The sequence below is a fragment of the Aquarana catesbeiana genome, linkage group LG02, assembly GCF_042186555.1.
Source record: "Aquarana catesbeiana isolate 2022-GZ linkage group LG02, ASM4218655v1, whole genome shotgun sequence".
Lineage (NCBI taxonomy): Eukaryota > Metazoa > Chordata > Amphibia > Anura > Ranidae > Aquarana > Aquarana catesbeiana.
The window spans coordinates 783,783,221-783,811,200 of NC_133325.1; the positions used below are offsets into that span (position 1 = coordinate 783,783,221).

Below are 27,980 nucleotides of genomic sequence, written 5' to 3' on the forward strand. Positions count from 1 at the left end.
TGTGTTATGCAGTCAGCTACATTTTCTCAATTTTTTTTTTTTTTCCTAATCCCCATCTTCCAATCGCTCCTTCGCATCATCTGCTTGCTTCATTATTTAGATACGAGTCTCATTTTTTAAGAATTGCTAACCGAAGGGCATGCCGTGGACACAATATTATTTTCCCAAAATACATATATATTTTAAATAAGAATGCCACGGATGTGTGCTCACCGGAGGTTTTTACCTAGGGGGAGCGAAATGCAGCGATTGGAAACGAGAAGAATAGACTTTCAAGAATAATCCTCATTATCGCACTCCAGACTTTCTCAGTGAATAGATAACAGTAAGAATATGTGACAGAACAGAGGATGTGACAAGAGGAAATGGTGGAATGTTCCAGAAGAAAGTCCTCTTAAGGTGGCACTACAGTCAAAACTTTCGTTTTTTTGCCTAAAGTATATCTCTAAACCCAAGAATGGAAATGTAATATATTGTAGCATACCACTCTTAAGGTGTGTTGGCTGACTTCGCTTTCTATTTATTAGGCATAGAACATTTTCAGCAAGTACACAAAATATACACTACATTACCAAAAGTATTGGGACGCCTGCCTTTACACGCACATGAACTTTAATGGCATCCCAGTCTTAGTCCGTAGGGTTCAATGTTGAGTTGGCTCCACCCTTTGCAGCTATAACAGCTTCAACTCTTCTGGGAAGGCCGTCCACAAGGTTTAGGAGTGTGTCTATGGGAATCTTTGACCATTCTTCCAGAAGAGCATTTGTGAGGTCAGGCACTGATGTTGGACTAGAAGGCCTGGCTCACAGTTTCCGCTCTAATTCATCCCAAAGGTGTTTTATCGGGTTGAGGTCGGGACTCTGAAGCCCAGTCAAGTTTGTCCACCCCAAACTCGCTCATCCATGTCTTTATGGACCTTGCTTTGAGCACTGGTCCAAATCATTTGGTGCAGGGGGGTTTGTGGTGTGGGGTTTTTTTTTTTTTATCAGGTGTTGGGCTTTGCCCCTTAGTTCAAGTGAAGGGAACTCTTAAGGCGTCAGCATACCAAGACATTTTGGACAATTTCATGCTCCCAACTTTGTGGGAACAGTTTGGGGATGGCCCCTTCCTGTTCCAACATGACTGTGCACCAGTTCACCAAACAAGGTCCATAAAGACATGGATGAGCGAGTTTGGGGTGGAGGAACTTGCCTGGCCTTCACAGAGTCCTGACCTCATCCTGATAGAACACCTTTGGGATGAATTAGAGCGGAGACTGCGAGCCGGACCTTCTTGTCCAACATCAGTGCCTGACCTCACAAATGCGCTTCTGGAAGAATGGTCAAACATTCCCATAGACACACTCCTAAACCTTGTGGACGGCCTTCCCAGTAGAGTTGAAGCTGTTATAGCTGAAAAGGGTGGGACAACTCAATATTGAACCCTACGGACTAAGACTGGGATGTCATTAAAGTTCATGTGCGTGTAAAGGCAGACGTCCCAATACTTTTTGTAATATAGTATATATCAGCCATTCAAGGCTTTTACGAAGGTCAAACTCCCTCTAGTAGGATAAAAAAGTAATGCAGAATAAGTGAGTATGGGGAGAATATGAGCGTACAGTCTCAATATATAATATATTCGGACCTCATCTAAAGCACTAAATATTACAAAAATAGAAAAACAGAACAAAAAATGTGGATATATATCTATATCGATATACACACACACACACACACACACTCAGTGCAGACAGTGTGTGTGTATATATACTATACACACACACACGATAGATAGAGATAGAGATATATCTATATCTATACACACACACACTAGACTGACTATATATATATATCAAATACACTGCCACTAACTGAATAACCTGCCTGCTTAATCTAACTTGAGCTATCTCTCTGACCACGCCAACAACACTACACACGGCCGCCTTGTAAGCTGCCTTATATAGTGTGGGGTGTGGACTTAGTCCCCCTGAGCCATCATGGTGCTTATGGCTCTCTTAGCAGAGGGCGCTGTGATTGGCCAAAGCATGCAGGTCAGGTGCATGCTTTGGCCAATCATCATACAGCAATGCACTGCGATCTCGCAGTGCATTATGGGGCGTTCCACGGCGCTCAAATTTGCCACGAATGCCCCATAATGTTCGCTGTTCTGCGACTGGCGAACACCCCATATTCGAGTCGAACTTATGTTTGACCCGAACATCAAGCTCATCCCTAAAGATAATGCAAAAAAAAAGCCATATTGCTCAAAAAAGAGCTCCAAAACAGTCATATTAAATCCTGAAAACAAAAAAAATGGATATCTAGTGATAGGACCACCATTAAAAAGAATTAAGGTGAGCTTCAAGAATTGGCTATAAAGGCATGAACGTCCCAATCGACCTTAAGCCCATGGAGGGTGTAGGATTCCAAGTTTCATACCTTTATTACAAAACGATAAAACGATTGAACATGGAAAGTCAATTGGCAATGGCTGCCTACTTTTTTCTGGAGATAAAAAATTTTAACAGGTCACCTTTAAAGTTGATCAGATGGTTCTGAAATGTGACTTTTTTCCATATTTTAATACCATATGTATCCTTTAGTATGCCTTCACCCATAATAATGTGTATCTGTGTTCCTCTACAGACCCTCCCATCATAACCGAATCCAAGAGCATTGAGGCCTTTGCCGGCAAGCAAGCTTACCTACGCTGCGAGGCCTCCGCGGAGCCCAAACCAGACTTTGAGTGGTACAAGGATGATACAAGGTATATACACTGACCGACAATGTTCATTCTGTGTATAATTAATGACAATTGAGTATCATTGCTTTGTGAAGCTGAGCACACGCAAGCACTGAATGTAGCCTAGATATACCCTGTTTCCCCGAAAATAAGACCTAGCGTGATTGTCGGTGATGGCTGCAATATAAGCCCTACCCCCCAAATAAGCCCTAGTTAAAGTTCTTGTAGGTCTTATTTTCAGGGTAGGGCTTAATTTCGGGGAAACAGGGTAGGGCTTATTTGGGGGGGTAGGGCTTATATTGCAGCCATCACCGACAATTACGCTAGGTCTTATTTTCGGGGAAACAGGGTAGTACAGAGTTACATCTAATAATACTTGCAATCTTTGACCCCTTCCCATCCATCTGGGAAGGATCAGCTGACCATGTGACTGTGATTGGCTCGTTAGAACTTGAAGCACCGCCCAAAGTGCCAGACATTACCGCTCCAGTGAGCCACACTTCACAGAAGAGTGCTGGCTTCTTGGATGCTCATCCTCGAAAGCATACCAAAATATGTAGTGTGAAGACAATGCATAACCACAGGCTCAGTGTGAAATATTAGTGAGAAGCAGCCTCAGATTCTAGTCCAGTGATGGCGAACCTTAGCACCCCAGATGTTTTGAAACTATATTTCCCATGATGCTCAACTACACTACAGAGTGTATGAGCATCATGGGAAATGTAGTTCCAAAACATCTGGGGTGCCAAGGTTCTCCATCACTGTTCTAGTCCTCCTTGGCCATGCCTTCTGATGCATATGGCCCCACACCCTTGCCATAGAGGTCATGACTTTCACAGGGCATGGCCTAGGTGGAGTCGAAGCTGAGGCATCTTCAAACTACATGCACCGTGCTTGGTTATCCCAGTGGTCACATGATTGGGAGTCGGTCCTGCCGATTTATGGTCATTATTATGAACAGAGAGCCGTATTCGATTTGGTCACAGTGCAACGTTTGGAGCGGAGACGAGCTCCATTCCTGGCTGGCACTTTTAGCAGTTGGCGTGTTGGACTAGGACCCTCCAGAGCCTGAGCGACATCTATATATTTTGCATTTGGGTCATAAATGAAGATATTTATGAGGTTTTGAAGATTGTTATTACCAAAATCCTATTTGAGTTAATCAGAGAAATAGGGAAGGCCAACCCTTTTTACGGGGGGGGGGTGTTAGTAGCGTCATGGGCTCCTGGGCAAAGTAATGCACTGTGGCCCCTACCAGTCTGCCTAAATTTACGCACCTGCTTTCAAGAATTAAAGAATAAATAGTTGATAGAATTAAAACATAATTTATATTTATTAGTATTTTTATTAAAAATTTGTATTACTTTTATTAAAAATATAAAAAGTTTTGAAGAACAAAAAGATGGTGATATGCGGGAGAAGAGAGGAGGGAAGCCGGGAAAGCACTCGGGGGGTGGGGGAGGCACATAGAGGGCAGCAGGGGGATTGGATAATGGATAGGAGGGGGTGATTGGGGCATTTACAGGAAGAAAACCCCCCTGTGTGAGTCTCCCTGCTACAGCTGAAACACGGTAGGAGGAAGGAGGAGGAGAAGCCAGCTTTCAGCTGGCTGCATTTGCCCCCCTCCACACCGATCACCCCCTCCTGTTCATGAACTGATTGCCCCTGCTATACTGTCGGGGGCCCAGACCCTGTACAGAAGGCCTGGTTGTATGCCCGGGGATGTCTATGCCTTTAGATGGCCCTGCCCTTTCATCCTTATGGTAAGAACCATAAGGTATAACAAGATAGATCTGAAATCAAAGCTATGTCATACCTGTGGCATCCTCCCATCCCATCAATGTTGGGTGTTGGGGGGGGGTGGACCCCATTCCCCCCACCGCACCAATCACCCCCTTCTGTCAATGGATTGTCCATGGACTGATCCCCCCCTGCTTCCAGCCCCCCCCCCCGCTGTACTGATGGGGTCCAGACCATGTACAGGAGGCCTGGTTATACCCCATTATCAGCGGCCCTGTCATGGAGCCCCCCATACACCTGGGAAGTGCCCATGCCTTAAGATGGCAATGCCCTTTGATCTAACTGACCAGTCTAAGCAAGGCAAGAACTATAAGGTATAACAAGGTAGACCTGAAATCAAAGTTGTATCATACCTGTGGCATCCCATCAAATGGAAGTGGACCAAGTGCCCCCCCCCACCGCACTGATCACCCACTCCTGTCCATTAACTAACTCCCCTGCTGTACTGATGGGGTCCAGACCCCATACAGGAGGTCTTGGTATACAACCCCTCATCAGCAGCCAGCAACAGCAATGCCCAGTGGTGTCCATGCCTTAAGATGGCACTGTCCTTTCATCCAATTGACCAGTCTAAGTAAGGTAAGAACCATAATGTATAACAAGGGAGATCTGAAATCAAAGCTTTGTCATACCTGTGGCATCCCAGCAACGTGGGGAAGTGACCATGTGTTTTTTTTTTTTTTTTTTCCAACCCTGGGAACAGGAGAAATATTCTATCTGTAAATGTATTCATTGTATGTATGTTTCACCTTAAAAAAAAAAATTACGTGTGGGGGTTTTTAATGACTGGTTACTCATCACAAGGTCTTGAGTGCAAGATTAATTACCTAACCTCGGCACTAACTGCTCTAAATTATCCTATCGCTGCCGCTAGAAGATGTCACAGATCAAGGGCACCATTCCTTAGATTTACTCTTACAGATGGCTTATGAGATATTACTCTTTTTTTTTTTTTTTTTTTTTTTTTTTTTTTTTTAAGATTAAACTACACATTTGTTCTTGTCTGGGTGAGATTTAATTGTTGGTGGGCATGCAGCTACCTAGTCTACGGTGTCCCATGGGAGCTAATGAATCCCTGCTGGGCAAGTCATACACATTAAACATTTGGCCTCCCTTTCACACTGAAATGCTAAAATGCTTACACTGGTTGTTAATTAACATTTGGACACTGCTGTATATATATATATATATATATATATATATATATATATTGTAGGGGATCAGAGGGGTGAAAAGCCAGCTCAGACAGTTCAGTAAAACAAAAATGGCTTTATTCAGCAACACAAACAGAAGAAACGACAGGCTTGTCTTATAATACAGGTGCAAATATAGGAAAACTTCAGTCTCTCTAGCCAACAGGCTGATATATAGCCAAAGTACACAGGTCTAGCCAGAGCTACAGTCTCTGGTACGGTTTTTGCTCACTCCAGCAGGTACACAATCCAGCAAAGGATCCTCTGACACAGCATGCTGCTGTGTCTCTCTCTCTCTCTCTCCAAACGCACTTCTCCTCTCTGACATTTTCAGCTCAGCTGGCAATAAGCAGGTCTGATGGGGAAGTACCTTCCCTCTTTAATTACCCCCTTCTTAACTCTACCCCAGGCCCCAGGATGACCCTCTACATATCTCTCTCCCCCCCCCCCTCCGTTACAGGCCAGGGGTCTGGACACCATGAACCAAGTGGCGATAGACCCGGGAAAGGGCATACGCATTCTGATGTACCTTTCCTGGTCTGTATAGCACTACAAACTTGAAGTCCTGTAGAGCAAGGAACCTGCGGGTGATTCTACAGTTTTTTTCTTTATTTTGGGCCATCTTATATCTTTTCATGTGATAACACTGAAGTAATGACACTTTGTCTACAATGTAAAGTAGTGAGTGTACAGCTTGTATAACAGTGTATATTTGCTGTCCCCTCAAAATAACTCAACACACAGCCATTAATGTCTGGCAACAAAAGTGAGTACACCCCTAAGTGAAAATGTCCAAATTGGGCCCAAAGTGTCAATATTTTGTGTGGCCACCATTATTTTCCAGCACTGCCTTAACCCTCTTGGGCATGAAGTTCACCAGAGCTTCACAGGTTGTCACTGGAGTCCTCTTCTACTCCTCCAGTGGCGGCTGGTGCTCAAAATTTTTGGGGGGCGCAAACAAACTGAAAAAAAAACAAACAATTGCAGCCACTGTGCCATCAAACGCAGCCACTATGCCCATCAATTTCTGCCATTGTGCTGCTACTGTGTCCCATCAGATGCCACCAGTGTGCCCCATCAGATGCCGCCAGTGTGCCCCATCAGATGCTGCCCGGCACTTACCTGTCTCGGAGCGGGTCAACGACGGTCTCCTGCACATCCTCCATGTCTGCTTCCGTCCTCTCTCAGGTGTCCAATCACAGGGCCTGATGTTTCAGCCAATCAGGTGACCGGTAACAGATTGGCTGAGAGGTGGATTCAGTGATAGCAAAGCGAATTCCTTCGCTTTGCTAACACACAGCTGAGTGAACAGTGAACGCACAGCATTGTGCCCGCTGTTTACCTTTTTGGGCGCCTATGGCTCTAATCAGGTGCTTCCAAAAAACACCCCGCTGCTGTAATTCAGATGCCCAGCGCCCAAAAATGGGCCCGGGCATCTGAATAGGGGGTGTCAGCATCGACCATAGACAGATTCATGCAATGCATGAATCTATCTATGGTGATTAGAGAGGTGCAGGAGAGAGGGGGCGGCCTTTATGGATGCACCGCCACTGCACTCCTCCATAACAACATAACAACAACGTGACTGCTGCTCCTCTCTGCCAATCCCTTCACTGGCTTCCCCTACCCCACCGTGTAAAATTCAAAATGCTAACCATAACATACAAGGCCATCCACAACATGGCCCCCATCTACATCACCAACCTCATCTGCAGATATCGCCCAAATCGACCCCTCCGCTCCTCCCAGGATCTCCTGCTCTCTAGCTCCCTTGTTGCCTCCTCCCATGCTGGCCTTCAGGACTTCTCCAGAGCCTCTCCCATCCTCTGGAACTCCCTGCCTCAGTATGTCCGATCAGCCCCTACCCTGTCTACCTTTAGGAGATCCCTGAAAACTCATTTATTCAGGGAAGCCTATCCCACACCCACCTAACAACAACTGTCCCTGAGCCACCCCCATCAAAATCATTCTCTGCAGCTATTACCTTTTGTACCACCACCCCCTCCCTTTAGAAGGTAAGCTCTACGAGCAGGGCCCTCCTATCCCTTCTGTATTGAACTGTACTGTAATTGTGTTGTCCCCCCTCTACATTGTAAAGCACTGCGTAAACTGTTGGCGCTATATCTTTGGGCCCAATTTGGATATTTTCACTTAGGGGTGTACTCACTTTTTTTGCCAGCGGTTTAGACATTAATGGCTGTGTGTTGAGTTATTTTGAGGGGACAGCAAATTTACACTGTTATACAAGCTGTACACTCACTATGTTACATTGTAGCAAAGTGTCATTTCTTCAGTGTTGTCACATGAAAAGTTAGAATAAAGTATTTACAAAAATGGGAGGGGTGTACTCACTTTTGTGAGATACTGTATATATATATATATATATAGCCATGCCCCCACGGGGGTTGCTGAATATTGTGCTTCACCCGTCACCCTGCCCAGCCCGGCATCCATCTTTCAAGCACTCAGAGACATAGAGCAGTCCATAAGCTTTGTTTTTTGTTTTTTTATTGAGGGGTTTGAACTTGGATGGGAAAAGGGAAAGGGAAATTATGGGTGGTCCAGAAATACTCAGTATAACTTGCTTGGGACTACTATATACACTCCTGTATACTGTATACACTCCAGTCTTCTCTCCAGCACAAATCTTGCTTAAGACCTCTTTTCCTTCACTCCTCCAGCACTTCACTTGCTGCAGATTCCTAGACTAGCTAGCACCACATGGTTAGGCCTGACACTAACTTAACCAGGCCTCTAGGAAATGCCTTTTGCGGGCAGAGGCCCTGGGCCCCTATGATGTAGAAATAGTTCCGATACTAACTGTCCTCAACTCAGCTACTGATCTCAGTAAACCCTTCCTGCCAACCCTCCTGGCTGCAGCTGCCTCTTTCCACTGCCCCTTTTTCCACAGTCCTCTCTTCTGGTTCTGCACCCATCTCAAACTGCAATCTCCCAATTCTCTCAGGCGTGCCTCCCAGTCCTCCCAACTGTGCTCCACTCACCAGCCCTCCTGGTTGCGACCAGTTGTCCTCCCTGGAGACTCTTAGCAGGGTTCTCTACCGCTGTCCTCTCCTTGCTCTCTCATGTGCCTCTCCTCCAGGATCTTTTCTCTCCTTTCGGCCACACCCGAGCCCAGGCCCAAGGTCACCCCCCCAGACTGGGGAGCTTCCTGTAGGCCTGACAGCCTCAGCATTCTCTCACTCCATCTCTTCCACCCGACAACTCCTCCCTGGCTGGGCTGACCCTCGGTATATGGGGAGGCCTGAACCCTGCAAATCCAAGTTGGGCATTGGTCAAGGCTCCTCAGAACATCGATGGCAGCTCCACCCCTCCTCTCCGCCTCTCTTTCTATCAACTTCTAGAAAGAAGAGGGAGGTGACAGTGATGCTACCTGTGAGTCACCCAGCCCTGACCTGAGCCACTCCCAGCCCAGAATGAAAACAAGCAGGTCTGCCACCAGCTAGGCCTGCCTACATTTTCCTACTCTATAAGAAAATATAACCTCTAGCAGCTACCTAACAAGAGGGTGCTACATATATATACACACACACACACACACACACACACACACACACACACACACACACACTATTACCAAAAGTATTGGGACACCTGCCTTTACACGCACATGAACTTTAATGGCATCCCAGTCTTAGTCCGTAGGGTTCAATATTGAGTTGGTCCACCCTTTGCAGCTATAACAGCTTCAACTCTTCTGGGAAGGCCGTCCACAAGGTTTAGGAGTGTGTCTATGGGAATGTTTGACCATTCCTGCAGAAGCGCATTTGTGAAGACAGGCAATGGTGTTGGATGAGAAGGCCTGGCTCACAGTCTCCGCTCTAATTCATCCCAAAGGTGTTCTATTGGGTTGAGGTCAGGACTCTGTGCAGACCAGTCAAGCTTCTCCACCCCAAACTGGCTCATCCATATCTTTATGGATCTAACAATGTAAAAAAAAATAGTAATATTATTATAACATTTTAAAACGTGATGACTTTAGTATCTTTTTGTTCTTTTCTTTTACTGAATTTTCAGGTTAAACAGCGCCCAGGGTCTGGAAATTAAGAACATGGGCAACCGGTCCACCTTGATGGTAGCAAATGTCACTGAAGAGCATTATGGAAACTATACCTGTGTGGCCGCCAACAAGCTGGGAGTCACCAACACCAGCCTATATCTCTATAGTGAGTATAATAACCCCCAACACCATCCTATATCTCTATAGTGAGTATAATAACCCCCAACACCATCCTATATCTCTATAGTGAGTATAATAACCCCCAACACCATCCTATATCTCTGTAGTGAGTATAATAACCCCCAGTACCAGCCGATATCTTTATAGTGAGTATAATAACCCCCAACACCAGCCTATAGCTCTATAGTGAGTATAATAACCCCCAGCGCCAGCCTATATCTCTATAGTGAGTATAATAACCCCCAACACCAGCCTATATCTCTATAGTGAGTATAATAACCCCCAACACCATCCTATATCTCTATAGTGCGTATAATAACCCCCAACACCATCCTATATCTCTATAGTGAGTATAATAACCCCCAACACCATCCTATATCTCTGTAGTGAGTATAATAATAATGGGTACTGCCATGAAGGACATACATACACGTATATCAATAGAATAAAAAAAAAATACTGTTTGTTAAGAAATGGGTCTTTTTGAAAGGCTTAAAGGACAACATTAAAAATACACAATTTAAATAACAGGCTTGGGTGATGCCTTAAACCTGCACGTGAAGTGGAAAGCCTATAGGAGATACTTCAGCAAAAGTGAAATTGAGAAATTTCCCAGCCGGCTTTGTTCTGTTTGTAAAGGACCATCATAATAGATAAGGGCCTGGTATGAATTTTAAGGGGGACTCCACGGGAAAAAAATGGCATTAGGTCCCCCAAAATTCATACCAGGCCCTTCGTCTTGATATGTATGTTGGGGGAGAACCCATACAAAAAACAAATAAAGTGAGGGGTCACGCCCAAATTCATTCCAGTTCCTTGTTTGAGCATGTAGCCTGGCTGGCCAGGAGATAGAAAGGGCAGCAAGTGTGAGGCTCCCCACCACCTGAATCATACCAGGCCACATGCTCTTCTGGCAAAGCACCTTACCCTCATGGTCCTGGACCTGTCCTGACTGGTCTGGAGGGCGCTGAGCCAAGGAGGAGGCCCTTCACTGGAGAGAATCAGGTAGAAGGCTGGTCTCTCATAAGGGCCTGGTGACTTCCTTGGAGCACAAAATGAAATTTGAGAACGAGCCTACAGTGTTGCCTGGTCGGCTTAAAAGTTCTCACATTGTGAAGCTGGAGATTGATCTGGATCTGGAAAGTCTGTAAGTGATCTGCTACGGTATCTGAGACCCCCAACCCTCACCTCCAATAAACACAAAAGTGACTGGTGCTCAGTATCCTTTTTTGGTCCCCCCCAATTTTAGCCATGGTCCTGGGGTGAAGTGCTAGCCTGCCTCTGGTTCTATCCTGCCTTTGGGGTGTCAGAGGGGTGCTACATACACTATATTACCAAAAGTATTGGGACGCCTACCTTTACACGCACATGAACTTTAATGGCATGCCAGTCTTAGTATGTAGGGTTCAATATTGATTTGGCCCACCCTATGCAGCTATAACAGCTTCAAATCTTCTGGGAAGGCTGTCCACAAGTTTTAGGAGTGTGTCTATGGGAATGTTTGGCCATTCTTCCAGAAGGACATTTGTGAGGTCAGGCACTGATGTTGGGCTGGAACTCATCCCAAAGGTGTTCTATTGGGTTGAAGTCGAGTTCTTCCATCCCAAACTTGCTCATCCATGTCTTTATGGACCTTGCTTTGTGCACTGGTGCTCAGTCCTGTTGGAACAGGAAGGGGCCATCCCCAAACTGGTCCCGCAAAGTTGGGAGCATGAAATTGTCCAAAATGTCTTGGTATGCTGGAGCCTTAAGAGTTCCCTTCACAGGAACTAAGGGGCCAAGCCCAACCCCTGAACAACAACCCCACACCATAATCCCCCCTCCACCAAATGATTTAGACCAGTGCACAAAGCAACGTCCATAAAGACATGGATGAGCGAGTTTGGGGTGGAGGAACATCACTGGCCTGCAGAGTCCTGACCTCAACCTGATAGAACACCTTTGGGATGCATTATAGCAGAGACTGTGAGCCAGGCCTTCTCGTCCAAAATCAGTGCCTAACCTCACAAATGTGCTTCTGGAAGAATGGATAAACATTCCCATAGATACACTCCTTAACCTTGTGGACAGCCTTCCCAGAAGAGGTGAAGCAGTTCTAGCTGCACAGGGTGGGCCAACTCAATGTTGAACCCTACGGACTAAAACTGGGATGCCATTAAAGTTCATGTGTGCGTAAAGGCAGGTGTCACAATACTTTTGACAATATAGTGTATCCTTTACACCGCAACCAGTCGGGAGTTGCTGCAGCACCCTTATATCCATATGGTTGCCTCGAGCATGGTGCATGTATGGGATATACTAAATACGAACATAGCTCTAACACACGCATACGTTGCGGAGCACCACAATGCACGGCAATGCGCTCACGTTGCCAAAAATGGTGCATGTTTGTTTTTTTGGACAATTTGATGTGCTGCCAATTCATTAATTTCAATGGGCTGCTTTATGTACCAGGACGCCATGGTTTGAATGGGCTCTAAGGAGTCCGTAGGGAATTCAACCCACTAAAAGTCTAAATAAACCGGAAGCATCTAGACGCTCCAACCTTTTTTTTTTTTTTTTTTTTTTTTTTTCTAAATAAAAAAAAGTGCGTGTTCAGGTTTAATCTGCTGTTTGGGAATCCCACCGACATATTCAAGGAAGGATTTAGCTTCCCAAGCTAACGTGGAGTTAAGCCGGGGACTATTAATAAAATAATCTCCTTCCCGGGACTTAAAGTGCCACTTGTTTGTAGAAAACGAATCATGAATTATTGAACGCGTGGGCGCATTAAATATGTATGACGCTTCAAATCCCGGGCCAGGAGGTTTTTTTTTTTTTTTTTTTTTGGGGAAAGGTCTAAATGTTTTATAAAGCTTTTAAATGTCACCGTCGCCTTGTCCGATGTTTAAAACTGCCATAGACTTTAATGTGCGAAGTGCTGCTGGCTTGTAATAACTGCGATTAGGTTAGGGAATAAGGCTCGGCATGGAGTTCCCGAGGAAAAAAAAAAAAGGAAATTTGTGTGCGCCAGACGGAGGTGTCTGGGCGTCAGGTGTGATCGGAAAGGCCTCGCTTAACAACAGGCCGGAGGGGACAAAGATCTCTGATTGTTTTTTTTGTCTCGGATACTGAGAAACATATGCTTGTCGGCTCTGGAGAACAGCCCTATGGGCGAAGGCTGTTCCCGGCACCAGACATTCTGATCTACAGGCAGAAGGCGGCTGGAGGCTCGGTGTAGATGGATCACCACAGCCACCCGAAGGGCCACTCCACCCAAAACTAACATCCTGCCTCTGCTCAATCTGGATTTACTGATTTATATTTTTTTGAAGTTGTGTATGGATGTTGGTGGTTTGGTATCACCCATTGGCATGTTATGTTCTTCATGGACTCCCCCTGTACCGGAGTTCCCAAACATGTCCACCTTATTTCCCTCGAGAACCCCTATGGTGAGACTTTCCCATCAGAATCCTCATACAAAGCCAAAAGATGGTGTCACTCCCCCCACATGAAGATGTTATAGGGTGAAGTCAATAAAGATTGGGGGGGGGGGGGGGGGTAGGAGGAGTAGAGACATGAGTGTAAAACCTGAATATAGGATTAAAGAAATGTACTGTATGGTTTTTTATGGTTGAAGCAGGACTTTGGTTGATAGACATGAGATAGATAGATAGATAGATAGATAGATAGATAGATAGATAGATAGATAGATAGATAGATAGATAGATATGAGATAGATAGATAGATAGATAGATAGATAGATAGATAGATAGATAGATAGATAGATAGATAGATAGATAGATATGAGATAGATAGATAGATAGATAGATAGATAGATAGATAGATAGATAGATAGATATGAGATAGATATGAGATAGATAGATATGAGATAGATAGATATGAGATAGATAGATAGATAGATAGATAGATAGATAGATAGATAGATAGATAGATAGATAGATAGATAGATAGATAGATAGATAGATAGATAGATAGATATGAGATAGATAGATAGATAGATAGATAGATAGATAGATAGATAGATAGATAGATAGATAGATAGATATGAGATAGATAGATAGATAGATAGATAGATAGATATGAGATAGATAGATAGATAGATAGATAGATAGATAGATAGATAGATAGATAGATATGAGATAGATAGATAGATAGATAGATAGATAGATAGATAGATAGATAGATAGATAGATAGATATGAGATAGATAGATAGATAGATAGATAGATAGATAGATAGATAGATAGATAGATAGATAGATATGAGATAGATAGATAGATAGATAGATAGATAGATAGATAGATAGATAGATAGATAGATAGATAGATAGATATGAGATAGATGATAGATAGATAGATAGATAGATAGATAGATAGATAGATAGATAGATAGATAGATAGATAGATATGAGATAGATAGATAGATAGATAGATAGATAGATAGATAGATAGATAGATAGATAGATATGAGATAGATGATAGATAGATAGATAGATAGATAGATAGATAGATAGATAGATAGATAGATAGATAGATAGATAGATAGATAGATATGAGATAGATAGATATGAGATAGATAGATAGATATGAGATAGATAGATATGAGATAGATAGATAGATAGATAGATAGATAGATAGATAGATAGATAGATAGATAGATAGATAGATAGATAGATAGATAGATAGATAGATAGATAGATAGATAGGCACTCTGGTTTTCACACTGGGGCTGCAGGGGAAGCGTTTTTCAGGCGCTTTACAGGCGCTATTTTTAGCCCTTTAGCGCCTGAAAAACGCTTCAGTGTGAAAGGGGTCTTATGGACAGGGGGTGCAGAGGTGAGTTATGGGCAGGGGGTGCAGAAGTGAGCTGCGAACAGTTTTGGACGGGGGTGCCGAAGCAAGTAGTGGTTGGGGGTGCAGCGGAGAGTTGTGGATGGTGGGTGCAGAGATGAGTGCGGAGCGGGGTGCAGAAGTCAGTTGTGGACGGGGATGCAGAGGTGAGTTGTAGATGGTGGGGTACAGAAGTGAGCTTAGGAAGGGGGGGGGTTTACAATGCCCCTCTAAGACGTGTGTTTGAGTTTTGGGGTGCACACCCTAATGCAATCTATGGATGGACAAATGGAAAGATAGATACACAGATATCTAGGAGATGGTAGATAGATAGATAGATAGATAGATAGATAGATAGATAGATAGATAGATAGAGAGATAGATAGATAGATAGATAGATAGATAGATAGATAGATAGATAGATAGATAGATAGATAGATAGAGAGATAGATAGATAGATAGATAGATAGATTTAAAGGAGATGGATTGAAGGAATTGATTTGTAGTTTTTTTTAGTTACAAACAAGTCTAATAACCATACAGCAGCCGAGGGGGTTAATCACAATTTCTTGTTTGGCGCTCACAGAATGCGGCCCCCCGGCCCTCTGATGGACGGCCCTGTAACGTAATATAGAAAGGTTCATGTAATAAATGGTGGGGTTTGGTGGAAGGGATGATGTTATTATTTGGCTCGGTGTTGAATGAGTAAAGGATGGGAATGAAGAAATGATGAGCCCGGAGAATATCCAGTCACTCGGCTCACTCTCTGACCCGGAGCCACATTCATCAAATAACAATGTGGAAAAAGAACAGTTATGAAGTTTTCAGTTTTTGGGTTGCGGCTCCATCTTGTGGTCCATTCTAAAGCTGCAGAACGAAAAAGAAAAATGGCTGCGCCCTCTCCTGTGATGATGAATTAATCGATTGGCAAATTAGGCTAATTGGCTCAGATTCCATACATTCAGGTGGATGTGTGTGGGCAGATCTGTCTCATAGGTAGAAGTGAAAAATGGACTTCAAATGATCATCACTGAATGGCTTAAAGTTCAGCTCCAGAAATGTTTTATTTAAATCCCCGGGCGGTGGAGGGGCCCCTGAAGTGCGAGGGTTAACTGCTCATTAAGTCTAGGGGTAGCTTTAGGAGCTCATTTATACTGGCAGGAGCTCTCGCCTCCCCTCTGAAAAGTGATCTGCTGGGGAATCACCTTTCATAGGGCAACTGGGAGGCAGTTTGTCACCTCACTGCTTGTGTTAACCCTGAAAGGGCCGTACATTAGTATCACACATTATTCTTCTAATTCAAGGCTTAACAAGTATTTAACCCTTGCAGTACTTAGGGGGGAGAGGAAGGGGTCAACATAAGGAGCCAATCAGCCTTCTAGGACAGCACCCATGTGATGATGGGGGGGGGGGGCTGTTGCCAGAGTTAGAAGTACGATGACTTCATTACTTTGCTGGTGTTCCTTCATTGTCCAATCAGCGGGGAGGGTTGTCCTTGACCACACAGTCCTACTATTGCTTCAGTGGGGGTCGCGGATCTGGCAAGGGCCCCGGGCTCACAAGACTAACTGAACATATTTCGAAATCCATTAGCAGGTAAGACAGTTCCAGTGTATAAATTTTAGCTGCTGATTTAACTGCTTCTCTGAAGCCCAGAGACTTTGCCTAGGAGGGCTGAAACTAAGAAGGAGGGGGGGCAGGGGGGCATGTGCCCCGGGAGCTGCATTGAGAGGGGTGCTGCCATCTCTATGTTCCAGATCTGGGGTGATGTCATCAGTCTGCTGCAGTCAGGAGGAAGCATTTCCTCAGTCTCCTCTCCTCCAGCAATCAAACTGCAACGTTGTATCTTTGCAGCAAGTCACAAGATGAGAGGCTGCAGCAAGGGGCTGATCTGTGTCAGACGTTTGTAAACACAGCCAAATAACTGCACAGACACCAGGACTTACATGCTTATGTAATTTCTGAGCCATCGTCTCAGTTTGAGATTACTGACCTTAAACCAGTGGTTCCCGTAGTACTTGGATTTCATATTGGATATCATATTTTGTGTTATTTATTTATTAATCTATTTATTTATTTTGTGTTTGTCCATTTTTGGTTTATTTGTTTTTTTCCTCCTCCAGAGCGCGTCATACCCACAAAACCCATCCCCGCCAAAGGTCAGTATGCAGCGCCATGACTTAGATATACCATGCCTGGGTCATTCTCCAAAAGCATGCCTTTTAAAAGTAGCGTCTGAACGGGTGTCCAGGGATAGAAAACTAAGACGAGCGCCCTCTGATTTTCACCAATAGAATTGTGTTTACCATCAGCGTCACTCTTTTTCTAAAAATATGGGGGGGGGGTTTTGTAAAAGAAAAAAAAAATTGCATAACTGTCCATCAAAGCTGCATTTAATTCCTTCTGTGCAAATTGGGCAAAATTGAATGTTCTCTAAAGATCTACTATTATTCAATTAAAAAAAAAAAAAAAAAATGTGAATGGGGAAAATACACCTTTGTGGCCACTAGATGGAATTGAGTGCCATAAGAAAAAAAATATGCTCCCCTGCTCCATCTAGTGGCCATAATGCAGAATTTCCCCCCATTTTTTTTCAATGAATAACAATAACATCTGCAGAGAATATAATCCAAAAACATTTGATTTTGCCCCATTTGCACAGAATGAATTCACATGCAACAGATGAACAGCTATGTGATTTTTTAAAATAAACCTCTATATGTAATGAGTTTTTATTTATTCATTTATTTTTATGTATATTTTTATAGTATTATTATCCTATAGTATGATGGTGGTGTAGATATAGAGAATCCAAACATTGGGCTGGCAGCAGTTTCTACACACCAAGGAATTTCCACAATCACCTTGGGCTGTGATAGGGATGAATTCATTTATAATTAAAATATTTAGGGGCTATAGCATTATATTATATGATATTATAATAATATAAAATCAAAGATTGTTTTATTTAAGATACAATAAATATATATATATATATATATATATACACACACACACACACACACACACACACACACACACACACACACACCTCACAAAAGTAAGTACACCCTCACATTTTTGTGAATATTTTCTTCTATCTTTTCATGTGACAACACTGAAGAAATGACACTTGTCTACAATGTAAAGTAGTGAGTGTACAGCTTGTATAACAGTGTAAATTTGCTGTCCCCTCAAAATAACTCAACACACAGCCATTAATGTCTAAACAGCTGGCAACAAAAGTGAGTACACCCCTAAGTGAAAATGTCCAAATTGGGCCCAAAGTGTCAATATTTTGTGTGGCCACCATTATTTTCCAGCAATGCCTTAATCCTCTTGGGAATGGAGTTCACCAGAGCTTCACAGGTTGTCACTGGAGTCCTCTTCCACTCCTCCATGACGACATCACAGAGCTGGTGGATGTTAGAGACCTTGTGCTCCTCCACCTTCTGTTTGAGGATGTCCCACAGATGCTCAATAGGGTTTAGGTCTGGAGACATGCTTGGTCAGTCCATCACCTTTACTCTCAGCTTCTTTAGCAAGGCAGTGGTCGTCTTTGAGGTGTGTTTGGGGTCATTATCATGTTGGAATACTGCCCTGCGGCCCAGTCTCTGAAGGGAGGGGATCATGCTCTGCTTCAGTATGTCACAGTACATGTTGGCATTCATGGTTCCCTCAATGATCTGTAGCTCCCCAGTCCCGCCAGCACTCATGCATCCCCAGACCATGACACTCCCACCACCATGCTTGACTGTAGACACTTGTCTTTGTACTCCTCACCTGGTTGCCACCACATACGCTTGACACCATCTGAACCAAATATGTTTATCTTGGTCTCATCAGACCACAGGACATGGTTCCAGTAATCCATGTCCTTAGTCATGACCCCCCACCCCTTCAACCTCTGCAGCAATGCTGGCAGCACTCATATGTCTATTTCCCAAAGACAACCTCTGGATATGATGCTGAGCATGTGAAATCAACTTCTTTGATCGACCATGGCGAGGCCTATTCTGAGTGGAACCTGTCCTGTTAAACCGCTGTATGGTCTTGGCCACCGTTCTGCATCTCAGTTTCAGGGTCTTGACAATCTTCTTATAAACTAGGCCATCTTTATGTAGAGCAACAATTCTTTTTTTCATATCCTCAGAGAGTTCTTTGCCATGAGGTGCCATGTTGAACTTCCAGTGACCAGTATGAGAGAGTGAGAGCGATAACACCAAATTTAACACACCTGCTCCCCATTCACACCTGAGACCTTGTAACACTAACGAGTCACATGACACCGGGGAGGGAAAATGGCTAACTGGGCCCAATTTGGACATTTTCACTTAGGGGTGTACTCACTTTTGTTGCCAGCGGTTTAGACATTAATGGCTGTGTGTTGAGTTATTTTGAGGGGACAGCAAATTTACACTGTTATACAAGCTGTACACTCACTACTTTACATTGTAGCAAAGTGTCATTTCTTCAGTGTTGTCACATGAAAAGATAGAATAAAATATTTACAAAAATGTGAGGGGTGTACTCACTTTTGTGAGATACTGTGTGTGTATATATATATATATATATATATATTTTTTTTTTTACATATTGAAATCAACAGAACCAAAGCTTGCAGGTCTTCGTAGGGTGAATATTCACAGCATGAGTCTGGGAGTTTCATAACATTTAAAGGCACATATATTACAAATAGATGATTGGACAATACAATGGAGAAAAAGGTCACATAAAGAAGATAATGGAACTCATTTTTTTAGTGTCCTCAAATAATGTGACCCAACGTGCAGATCCCCCAAATCGATTCCAAATGATTCGACGGGGGACCATAGACAGGGAGAGGTGACATCTCCGCACTTTGGGTAATGCGATGACCTGCAGCCAAGGCAGGAAAATGAGCGGCATTCATTATTTAGTTTAATTAGCACTCTGGCGGGAGAGCGCTCGACGTCCGCGGCTTGGAGGTCATCAGCAGATCAGATCGGGGCATCCTACCACTAAAAGGGATGAGGCACGATGTAACAGCGTTGCTTATAAATATCAAAGCTGATTTCGGTAAGGGATTACTGTAGAGTAGAGAATAAAGTGTATGTAAACCCTAATATCATAGAACAGAGCGCCATCTAAAGGTTATCTGGTACTGCACTTTAATAAAGTGTATGTGGTGTAGATACCAATATCATAGGACAGCACCCGATAGTTACCTGCACTTAGTAATCAAGTTTATGTAAACCCTAATAGTATCATAGAACAGACTGCCATCTAATGGTTACCTAGGGGTACTGCACCGTATTACTAAAACTCCCTGTAAACCTTAATATAATAGAACAGTGGGCCACCTAAAGGTCATCTGTGGGTACTGCACTTTATCAAATAAACTGTATGTAAACCCTAATATAATAGAACAGTAGGTCACTTAAAGACTTACTGGGGCGGTACTGTACTTTATTAAATAAACTATATGTAAACCCCAATATAGACATGTGCAATTCGTATCGTTCAGAATTAGTTTTTAACAAATTTAGACAAATTCGTTAATTCAGGAAATATCCGTATTAACAAAAGCCCGCTAAATTAATTTTTCCAAATATTCAAAAATTCTAATATTCTAAAATTTGTAAATTTGTAGATTCGAAAATTTGTAAATTCGTAAATTCGTAAATTTTAAAAGGCGTAAATTCAGAAATGAGAAATTTTGAAATTTTGAAAACCCAGAAATTTCGAAAAACTGAAATAATAACTAACTAATAATATAATAATAATTTAACTATTACTAACTAATAAATTATAGGTATTGGAATTCCCTTTCAAATTTGGGCTGTTAGTGAACGTAACAAGTACGAATTTATCCGAAGTTACGAATTATCCGAAAAATAACGAATGCTGTATCTAAACGAATGGAGCGTAACTAAATTATAATAATAAAACCTTTTTATTATTATTATTTATTATCAATTTGTTCCGTTCCACTTGTTTAGATGCGGCATTCGTTATTTTGATAAATTCGTATTTGTTACGTTCACTAACAGCCAAATTTGAAAGGAAATTCCAATACCTATAATTTAATCGTTAGTTATTATTAGTTAGTTAGTTATTCTTTTGAATGTTTGGATTTTCTTTCTTATTTTTAGATTTTTGAATTTACGAATTTTCAAATGCACGAATTTTCTAATTGCGGTCATAACGAATGACCCGAAAAACGAAAAAAAAATAAATAAAAAAAAACGAATGAAACAATATAATAGAACAGAAAGCCACCTAAAGGTTAACTGGGGGTACTGCACTTTATAAAAATAAACTACAGTGGAACCTTGGATTACGAGCATAATCCATTCCAGGAGAATGCTTGTAATCCAAAGCACTCGCATATCAAAGCGAGTTTCCCCATAGAAATCAATGGAAACAAAAATAATTTGTTCGGCATTGACTTCTACTACATGCAATACCACATGTGGCCAGAGGCGGGGGAGCACCGGAGAGCCTCGGAAATACTCGGGGACAGCTCGGCTGAACTCGGAAAGCCTCGGAAAGACTCAGAAGCACTCGGGAACTGAGTATTTCCGAGTATTTCTGAGTATTTCCGAGTATTTCTGAGTGATTCCGAGTATTTCCGAACGGCTCTGAACCGTTCCGAGTGTCACCAAATGCGGTACTGCACACCCCATTAGCTTGAATCCTGCTCGTTTTGCGAGACAACACTCGCAAACCAAGTCAGGATTTAAAAAAAAAAAAAAGTTCCTCATCTTTTTAAAACGCTCGTTAACCAAGTTATTCGTAAACCAAGGTTCCACTGTATATGTGAACACATATAAAAGAATAATAGGCCACCTAAAGGTTACCTGGGGGTACTGCACTTTATTTCATAAACTGTGTGTAAACCCCAATATAGTAGAACATAAGGCCACCTAAAGGTTACCTGGGGGTACTACACTCTAATTATTAATCTGTATGTAAACCCTAACAATATACAGGCAGTCCCCAGTGTTACAAACAAGATCGGTTCTGTTCTTTTGTTCTTAAGTTGAATTTGCATGTAAGTTGGAACAGGTACATTTTTTTCAAGTGTAGCTCCAGCCAAAAAAAAATAATCTTTATGTTTTTTGGATAGCATAGGGGAAGGGTTATCACCCCTGTAACGTTTTGCTGTCTTTGCCCTCGTTCAGAAGATTTCATCTCACTTCCTGTCCCTGTGACAATTGGATTTTTGAAAATTTTGGGTTGTCGCTAAAACAAGGATTGGTGATAAAGCATCAGTGGAGACAACTTTTTTTCAAATGATAACTCCTACAGGAAAGAATTTCCCTTCCTAGGGGGAGATTTCTTTTCACTTCCTGTTGTCTCCTTCCGTTTGTAAGTAGGAGTCGTGTATAAGACGGTTGTTTGTAACTCGGGGACTGCCTGTAATTGACCAGTAGGCCACCTAAAGGTTACCTGGGGGTACTGCACTTTAAATGATACACTGTATGTAAACCTTAACCACTTCCCGCCCAAAGAAGTCATACTTTCAATGGGAATATCTGAATGATGCCTGCAGCTCCAGGCATCATTCAGATATCCTGGTTTTCAGCCGGCGATTCTGTGCACCATAAGAACGATCATACGGTGACGTATGGGACATCCCCCTCCCGCCGCCATCCGGTGCTTCTCCGGGCTCTCCGTGCCATCGGGGACCCGGAGAAAGAATCGGCCGCCGCTGGGTGACGACCAGTCAGATGGTCACCGGTCATCTCTATGACCGTCGGAGGCCCGGGCGCGACGTTATGATGTCACATCCGGGCCGCAGATGTAAACAAAGCCGCGATCGCAGCTGGTAAGCATGAGATCGGTGGATTTTTTTTTTTTTTTTTCTGATCTCATGCTTTCCAGCCTGGAGGAAAGATGTTCTTATTGACCCCGCATCTCTCCATAAAGAGGACCTGTCACAAACGATTCCTATTACAAGGGAGATGTTTACATTCCTTGTAATAGGAATAAAAGTGATAAAAAAAATGTAAAAGAAAGTGTAAAAAATAAAGTAAAAAAAAAAAAAAAAAATTTTAAACGCCCCTGTCCCCGGCAGCTCGCGCTCAGAAGCGAACGCACACGTAAGTCCCGCCCATATATGTAAACGCTGTTCAAACCACACATGTGAGGTATCGCCGCGTGCGTTAGAGCGCGAGTAATTATTCTAGCACCAGACCTCCTCTGTAACCCTAAACATGTAACCTGTAAAAAAAATTTAAAGCGTCGCCTGTGGAGATTTTTAAGTACCGAAGTTTGGCGTCATTCCATGAATGTGCTCAATTTTTACATGTTGAGTATCTATTTATTCAGCGTAACATCATCTTTCACATTATACCAAAAAATTGGGCTAACTTTACTGTTTTGTTATTTCTTAAATCATGAAACAGTTTTTTTTTCCCCCCAAAAAAAAGCGTTTGAAAAATTGTTGCGCAAATGCCGTGCAAGATAAAAAGTTGCAACAACCGCCATTTTATTCCCTAGGGTGTCTGCTAATATATATATATAATGTTTGGGGGTTCTAGCAAAAAAATTATGATTTTTAAATGTAGGAGAGGAGTGCCAGAATAGGCCCGGTATGGAAGTGGTTAATATAATAGAACAGCAGGCCACCTAAGGGTTACCTGGGGGTACTGCACTTTAATTAATAAAGTGTATGTAAATCCTCACAATATCATAGAACAGACTGCAACCTAAAGGTTACCTTGGGGTACTTTAGTATTTTATTATTACTCCTTATTATTATATAATTTTATCATATTATATACAATGTTTTCATTATTTGTCCAGCCTCCCTAGATGCATTCTTTAACAATATCACAGCATTTTCTTGTAAAAAAAAAAAACAATATCACAGCACAGAAGACCACCTAAAGGTTACCTGGCGGTACTGCACTTTAATTGAGCGCACTTGAGTGTCCTTCAATACCATCTGACAAATGCTTCTCACACTAATAACAAACAACGATTCCTAAAATACGAGTACAACAGAATCAATAATTACCATTAAGTCTCATGTAATCATTTTTTATTGTAGAAATGCTGACCCATGTGTATGAGTGAGAAAGAGATTCCGTAGGGAGATAGGGTTCAGATATTTCAGTTCAATTCTTTGTGACTTTGGGCTATGCTGTCAAAGCATCGTGTAGCAGAGGAGATATATTCAATCCCACGATCGTTTATTGGGTCTACAAATATAAGTAAATATTTCCAGACGTTTAAAGCTCAGATTTCAGTAGAACATAACCAAGAACGACCAGAAAAGGAGAGGATTTATATAATTTTATTTTTTCACAAAAAAATAAAAATAATTTTATATATATATATTACACACCATATTACCAAAAGTATTGGGACACCTTTACAAGAACTTTAATGGCATCCCAGTCTTAGTCCGTAGGGTCCAGTATTGAGTTGGTCCACCCTTTGCAGCTATAACAGCTTCTGTTCTTCTCTTCTGGGAAGGCCGTCCACAAGGTTTAGGAGTGTGTCTATGGGAATGTTTGACCATTTTTCCAGGAGAGCATTTGTGAGGTCAGGCACTGATGTTGGACGAGAAGGCCTGGCTTGTCACTGCTCAAATTCATCCCAAAGGTGTTCCAATGGGTTGAGGTCAGGACCAGTCAAGTTCCTCCACCCCAAACTCGCTCATCCATGTCTTTATGGACCTTGCTTTGTGCACTGGTCCAAATCATTTGGTGGAGGGGGTATTATGGTGTGGGGGTTGTTCTTCAGGGGTTGGGCTTGGCCTCTTAGTTCCAGTGAAGGGAACTCTTGAGGTGTCAGCATACCAAGACATTTTGGACAATTTCATGCTCCCAACTTTGTGGGAACAGTTTGGGGATGGCCCCTTCCTGTTCCAACATGACTGTGCACCAGTGCACAAAGCAAGGTCCATAAAGGCATGGATGAGGGAGTTTGGGGTGGAGGAACTTGACTGGCCTGCCCCTCAACCCGATAGAACACCTCTGGAATGAATTAGAGCGGAGACTGCGAGCCAGACCTTCTCGTCCTACATCAATGCCTGACCTCACAAATGTCAAACATTCCCATAGACACACTCCTAAACCTTGTGGACATCCTTCCCAGAAGAGTTGAAGCTGTTATAGCTGTAAAGGGCGGGCCAAATCAATATTGAACCCTACAGACTAAGACTGGGATGCCAATAAAGTTCATGTGCGTGTAAAGGCAGGTGTCCCAATACTCTTGGTAATCTAGTATGTATATATATATATATAAACTATATTTTAATGTTTTTATATTATTATATATAATTATATATTTTCAACTTTATTTATATAGAAATGATTTATCTTCAGGCAGCTGAGACTTAAACAGAGCAAAAGATCTGAGGACTGGGTGGTGGGCAGATATATGTATAAAGCTTCCTCTTTTTCAGGTGTAGCTTTGTTTAAGCAAGCAGAAAAGTCCCTTTAATGCAAAGATGACAAGAGCTCACCCCACAGAAACAATCTTTGGTGATGCACTGTGCACAGGTTGCTGCGATGGAAGGCCATTCATTTTGTCTATTCTGAGTGTCGCTGTCCAAGGTCCTGAAATATTGCAGGATAGATTCTGTATAGGAATAGCTCGGATTTTAGAGTTTATTACTGTAGAACTGACCACCATCATCAAATACTACTATAAATTAGTTAGTTCATGGTAATCTAGGGATATTTCGGATATTTCTTTAGGTTTGGTTGTACAGTATATATATATATATATATATATATATATATATATATATATATATATATATGTATGTATGTGTGTGTGTATATATATATATATATATATATATATATATATATATATATGCACCTGAGCATGCTGAAGATAGACTGTGAGTCCAGTAAATCTTTGTTACTCAAGACAGAAGAGGAGAGGGCGTGATCTAAGTGTAATATTAAACATATTTATTGGAGTGAAAGACAATTGACAATACAAACCAAACAGTTAAAAGAACTCTCTCATCAATAATTTATCTTCAATATAGCAGGACACCTTGGTAAAAGAGTGCACACTATGTGGGCTGGTGGGTAACCTGTATATATATATATATATATAAATGTATGTTTGTACAGTGGAACCTTGGGTTACAAGCAAAATCCCTTCGAGGAGAATGCTTGTAATCCAAGGCACTCGCATATCAAAGCGAGTTTTCCCATAGAAGTCAATGGAAACTAAGATAATTCATTCTGCATTGACTTATATTGCATGCAATACCGCATGTGCCAGAGGTGGGGGGGGGGGGGGCGCCGGAGAGCCTCGGAAATACTCGGTGACAGCTCGGCTGAACTTGGAAACCCTCGGAAAGGCTCGAATGTTTCTGAGTATTTCTTGAGTGATTCCGAGTATTTCCAAACGGCTCAGAACCGTCCCGAGTGTCACCGCCGCCCCCACGCACCTCTGGCCAAATGCAGTACTGCACACCACATTAGCTTGAATTCTGCTCGTTTTGCGAGACAACACTCGCAAACCGAGTCAGGAGTTTTAAAAAAAAAAGTTGCTCGTCTTTCAAAACGCTTGTTAACCGCGTTACTCGTTAACCAAGGTTCCACTGTATGTATATATACAGGTCCTAACTTATTGATGCGTGAGTTCTATTAACTGTTTTTGTAAGTTGCTAATTGTCTTTCAGATCAATAAATACAGTTTATTTACACTTAGATCATGCCACCTCCTCTCTCTCTATCGGTTCACCCAGAGACACTTTAGTCTCTAAGAAGGTGCTGGATCAAGTGTCTGAGGCCAGCAAGAAGTTACTTCAGATGTTCCAATTGGATTTATGGACTTTCTTGCTAAATTCATTATATCATCCGTATACACGCGGCACACTTGCGCCATATACTACCCTTTTCCATCCAACAAGATGTTTCGAGGCTCAGTACTCAACAAGCAAACACAAACACGTTTTAGGGCTCAGTACCGCACTTCATCAATTCTTCAAAGCTAAGAAGAAATAAGGAGAGTACAGGACAATAGATTCTGAGAAGATAAAATGGTGCTTGTATTGGGCGCTGGTTAGGTAATTTCCCTATTTATTGCCAGCATCTCTGCCCCGACGAAGGGGGAATGGTAAGCTCCCAAAACGTGTTATCTTTTTCTTGTGCTCTCCTGCTAAGTGCAATCAATTTTATTGGACTCTCATATTAGAATATTTTTTTTTCCTTTTCTCATTCTTCAGCCTACTCTGAGGACCCCCAAAGATACCCAGATTGACAGAGAGCTGCCTCTAAAAGTCATATCCCTCCTGTTTTAGGCCCGGCACTCTACGAACATGTCTATCATTGAAGTGTCTATTGATAGATCAGACATATTTAAAATAAGCATGGGATTTGGAGAATGACTCAGGCCTGTCCTTCAACTTTTCTTAGAAATCCTCTCTTGTACTCTCAGTAGAACTCTATTTTACTAATATCAAGGGATAGATAAATCCAATTTTCTTCTCGCATGACTAGATCAAAGTTCCATTTCATCTTACTGGAAACTAGTAACAGCTGCCGCCTCACCAGCTGTGCTGGAACGGCACGAGTCAAAGGGACATGCGACTGCAGGATATTTCAGAGCATGCTGGGACTTGAAGTTGTACAGCAGCTGGTCAGAGGAATCTTTCTTGGAGTTTAAGGCTTGGTTCACACCTTATAGGTGTGACCAAGTGAGGGCATGTTTTTTTGCATATTCCTATGCGTTTTGTGAAGGTTTAACGTACCTGATGGTGGAGCCTGACGTGCAGAGGTAGGCTTCTTTTACACTTCTGGCTCAGGAGACCTGGAAAGGTAACAGGGAGTGCCAGAGCACAGAGTTGGCAAGAGTACCTGACTGGTCCTCCATAGGCGGATGCTGATGAGTAGGCTGTGCGTCCGGGAACAGCAGAGAAAACACACTGGATGTTTGGCAGAAGGGCTGGAGCATGAGACTGGCACAGATAAGCAGACTCAGGTGCGGGGAGGAAGTCTCAAAGCAGATGGGTGGTAGGGGGACTATGTATACAGGCACGCAAGAGAAGGTGCAGGGAGGAAGTCCATAAGCAGGGTCAGGCAGTCCAGAGCAGATCAGGTAGAGGCAGCAAGAAGAAGAGTAGTCAGAAGTCAGGCCAGAGTCAGTAACAATGGGCAGATGACCAGATAAACCATGGGTGCTCAACCTGTGGACCTCCAGCTGTTGCGGAACTACAAGTCCCATCATGCCTCTGCCTTTGGGAGTCATGCTTGTGACTGTCAGCCTTGCA

The 27,980-nt window shown here is 42.6% G+C and overlaps 1 protein-coding gene across 1 annotated transcript in view; it reads left to right on the forward strand.

Moving 5' to 3' along the window:
* LSAMP (limbic system associated membrane protein) overlaps positions 1 to 27,980 on the forward strand; it is a 526,302-nt gene that overhangs the window by 456,018 nt on the left and 42,304 nt on the right. The window contains exons 5-7 of the mRNA XM_073614515.1: positions 2,628 to 2,748; positions 9,753 to 9,901; positions 16,870 to 16,905. Of these exons, the coding sequence (XP_073470616.1) occupies positions 2,628 to 2,748; positions 9,753 to 9,901; positions 16,870 to 16,905 (306 nt within the window). The remainder of the gene's footprint in view (positions 1 to 2,627; positions 2,749 to 9,752; positions 9,902 to 16,869; positions 16,906 to 27,980) is intronic.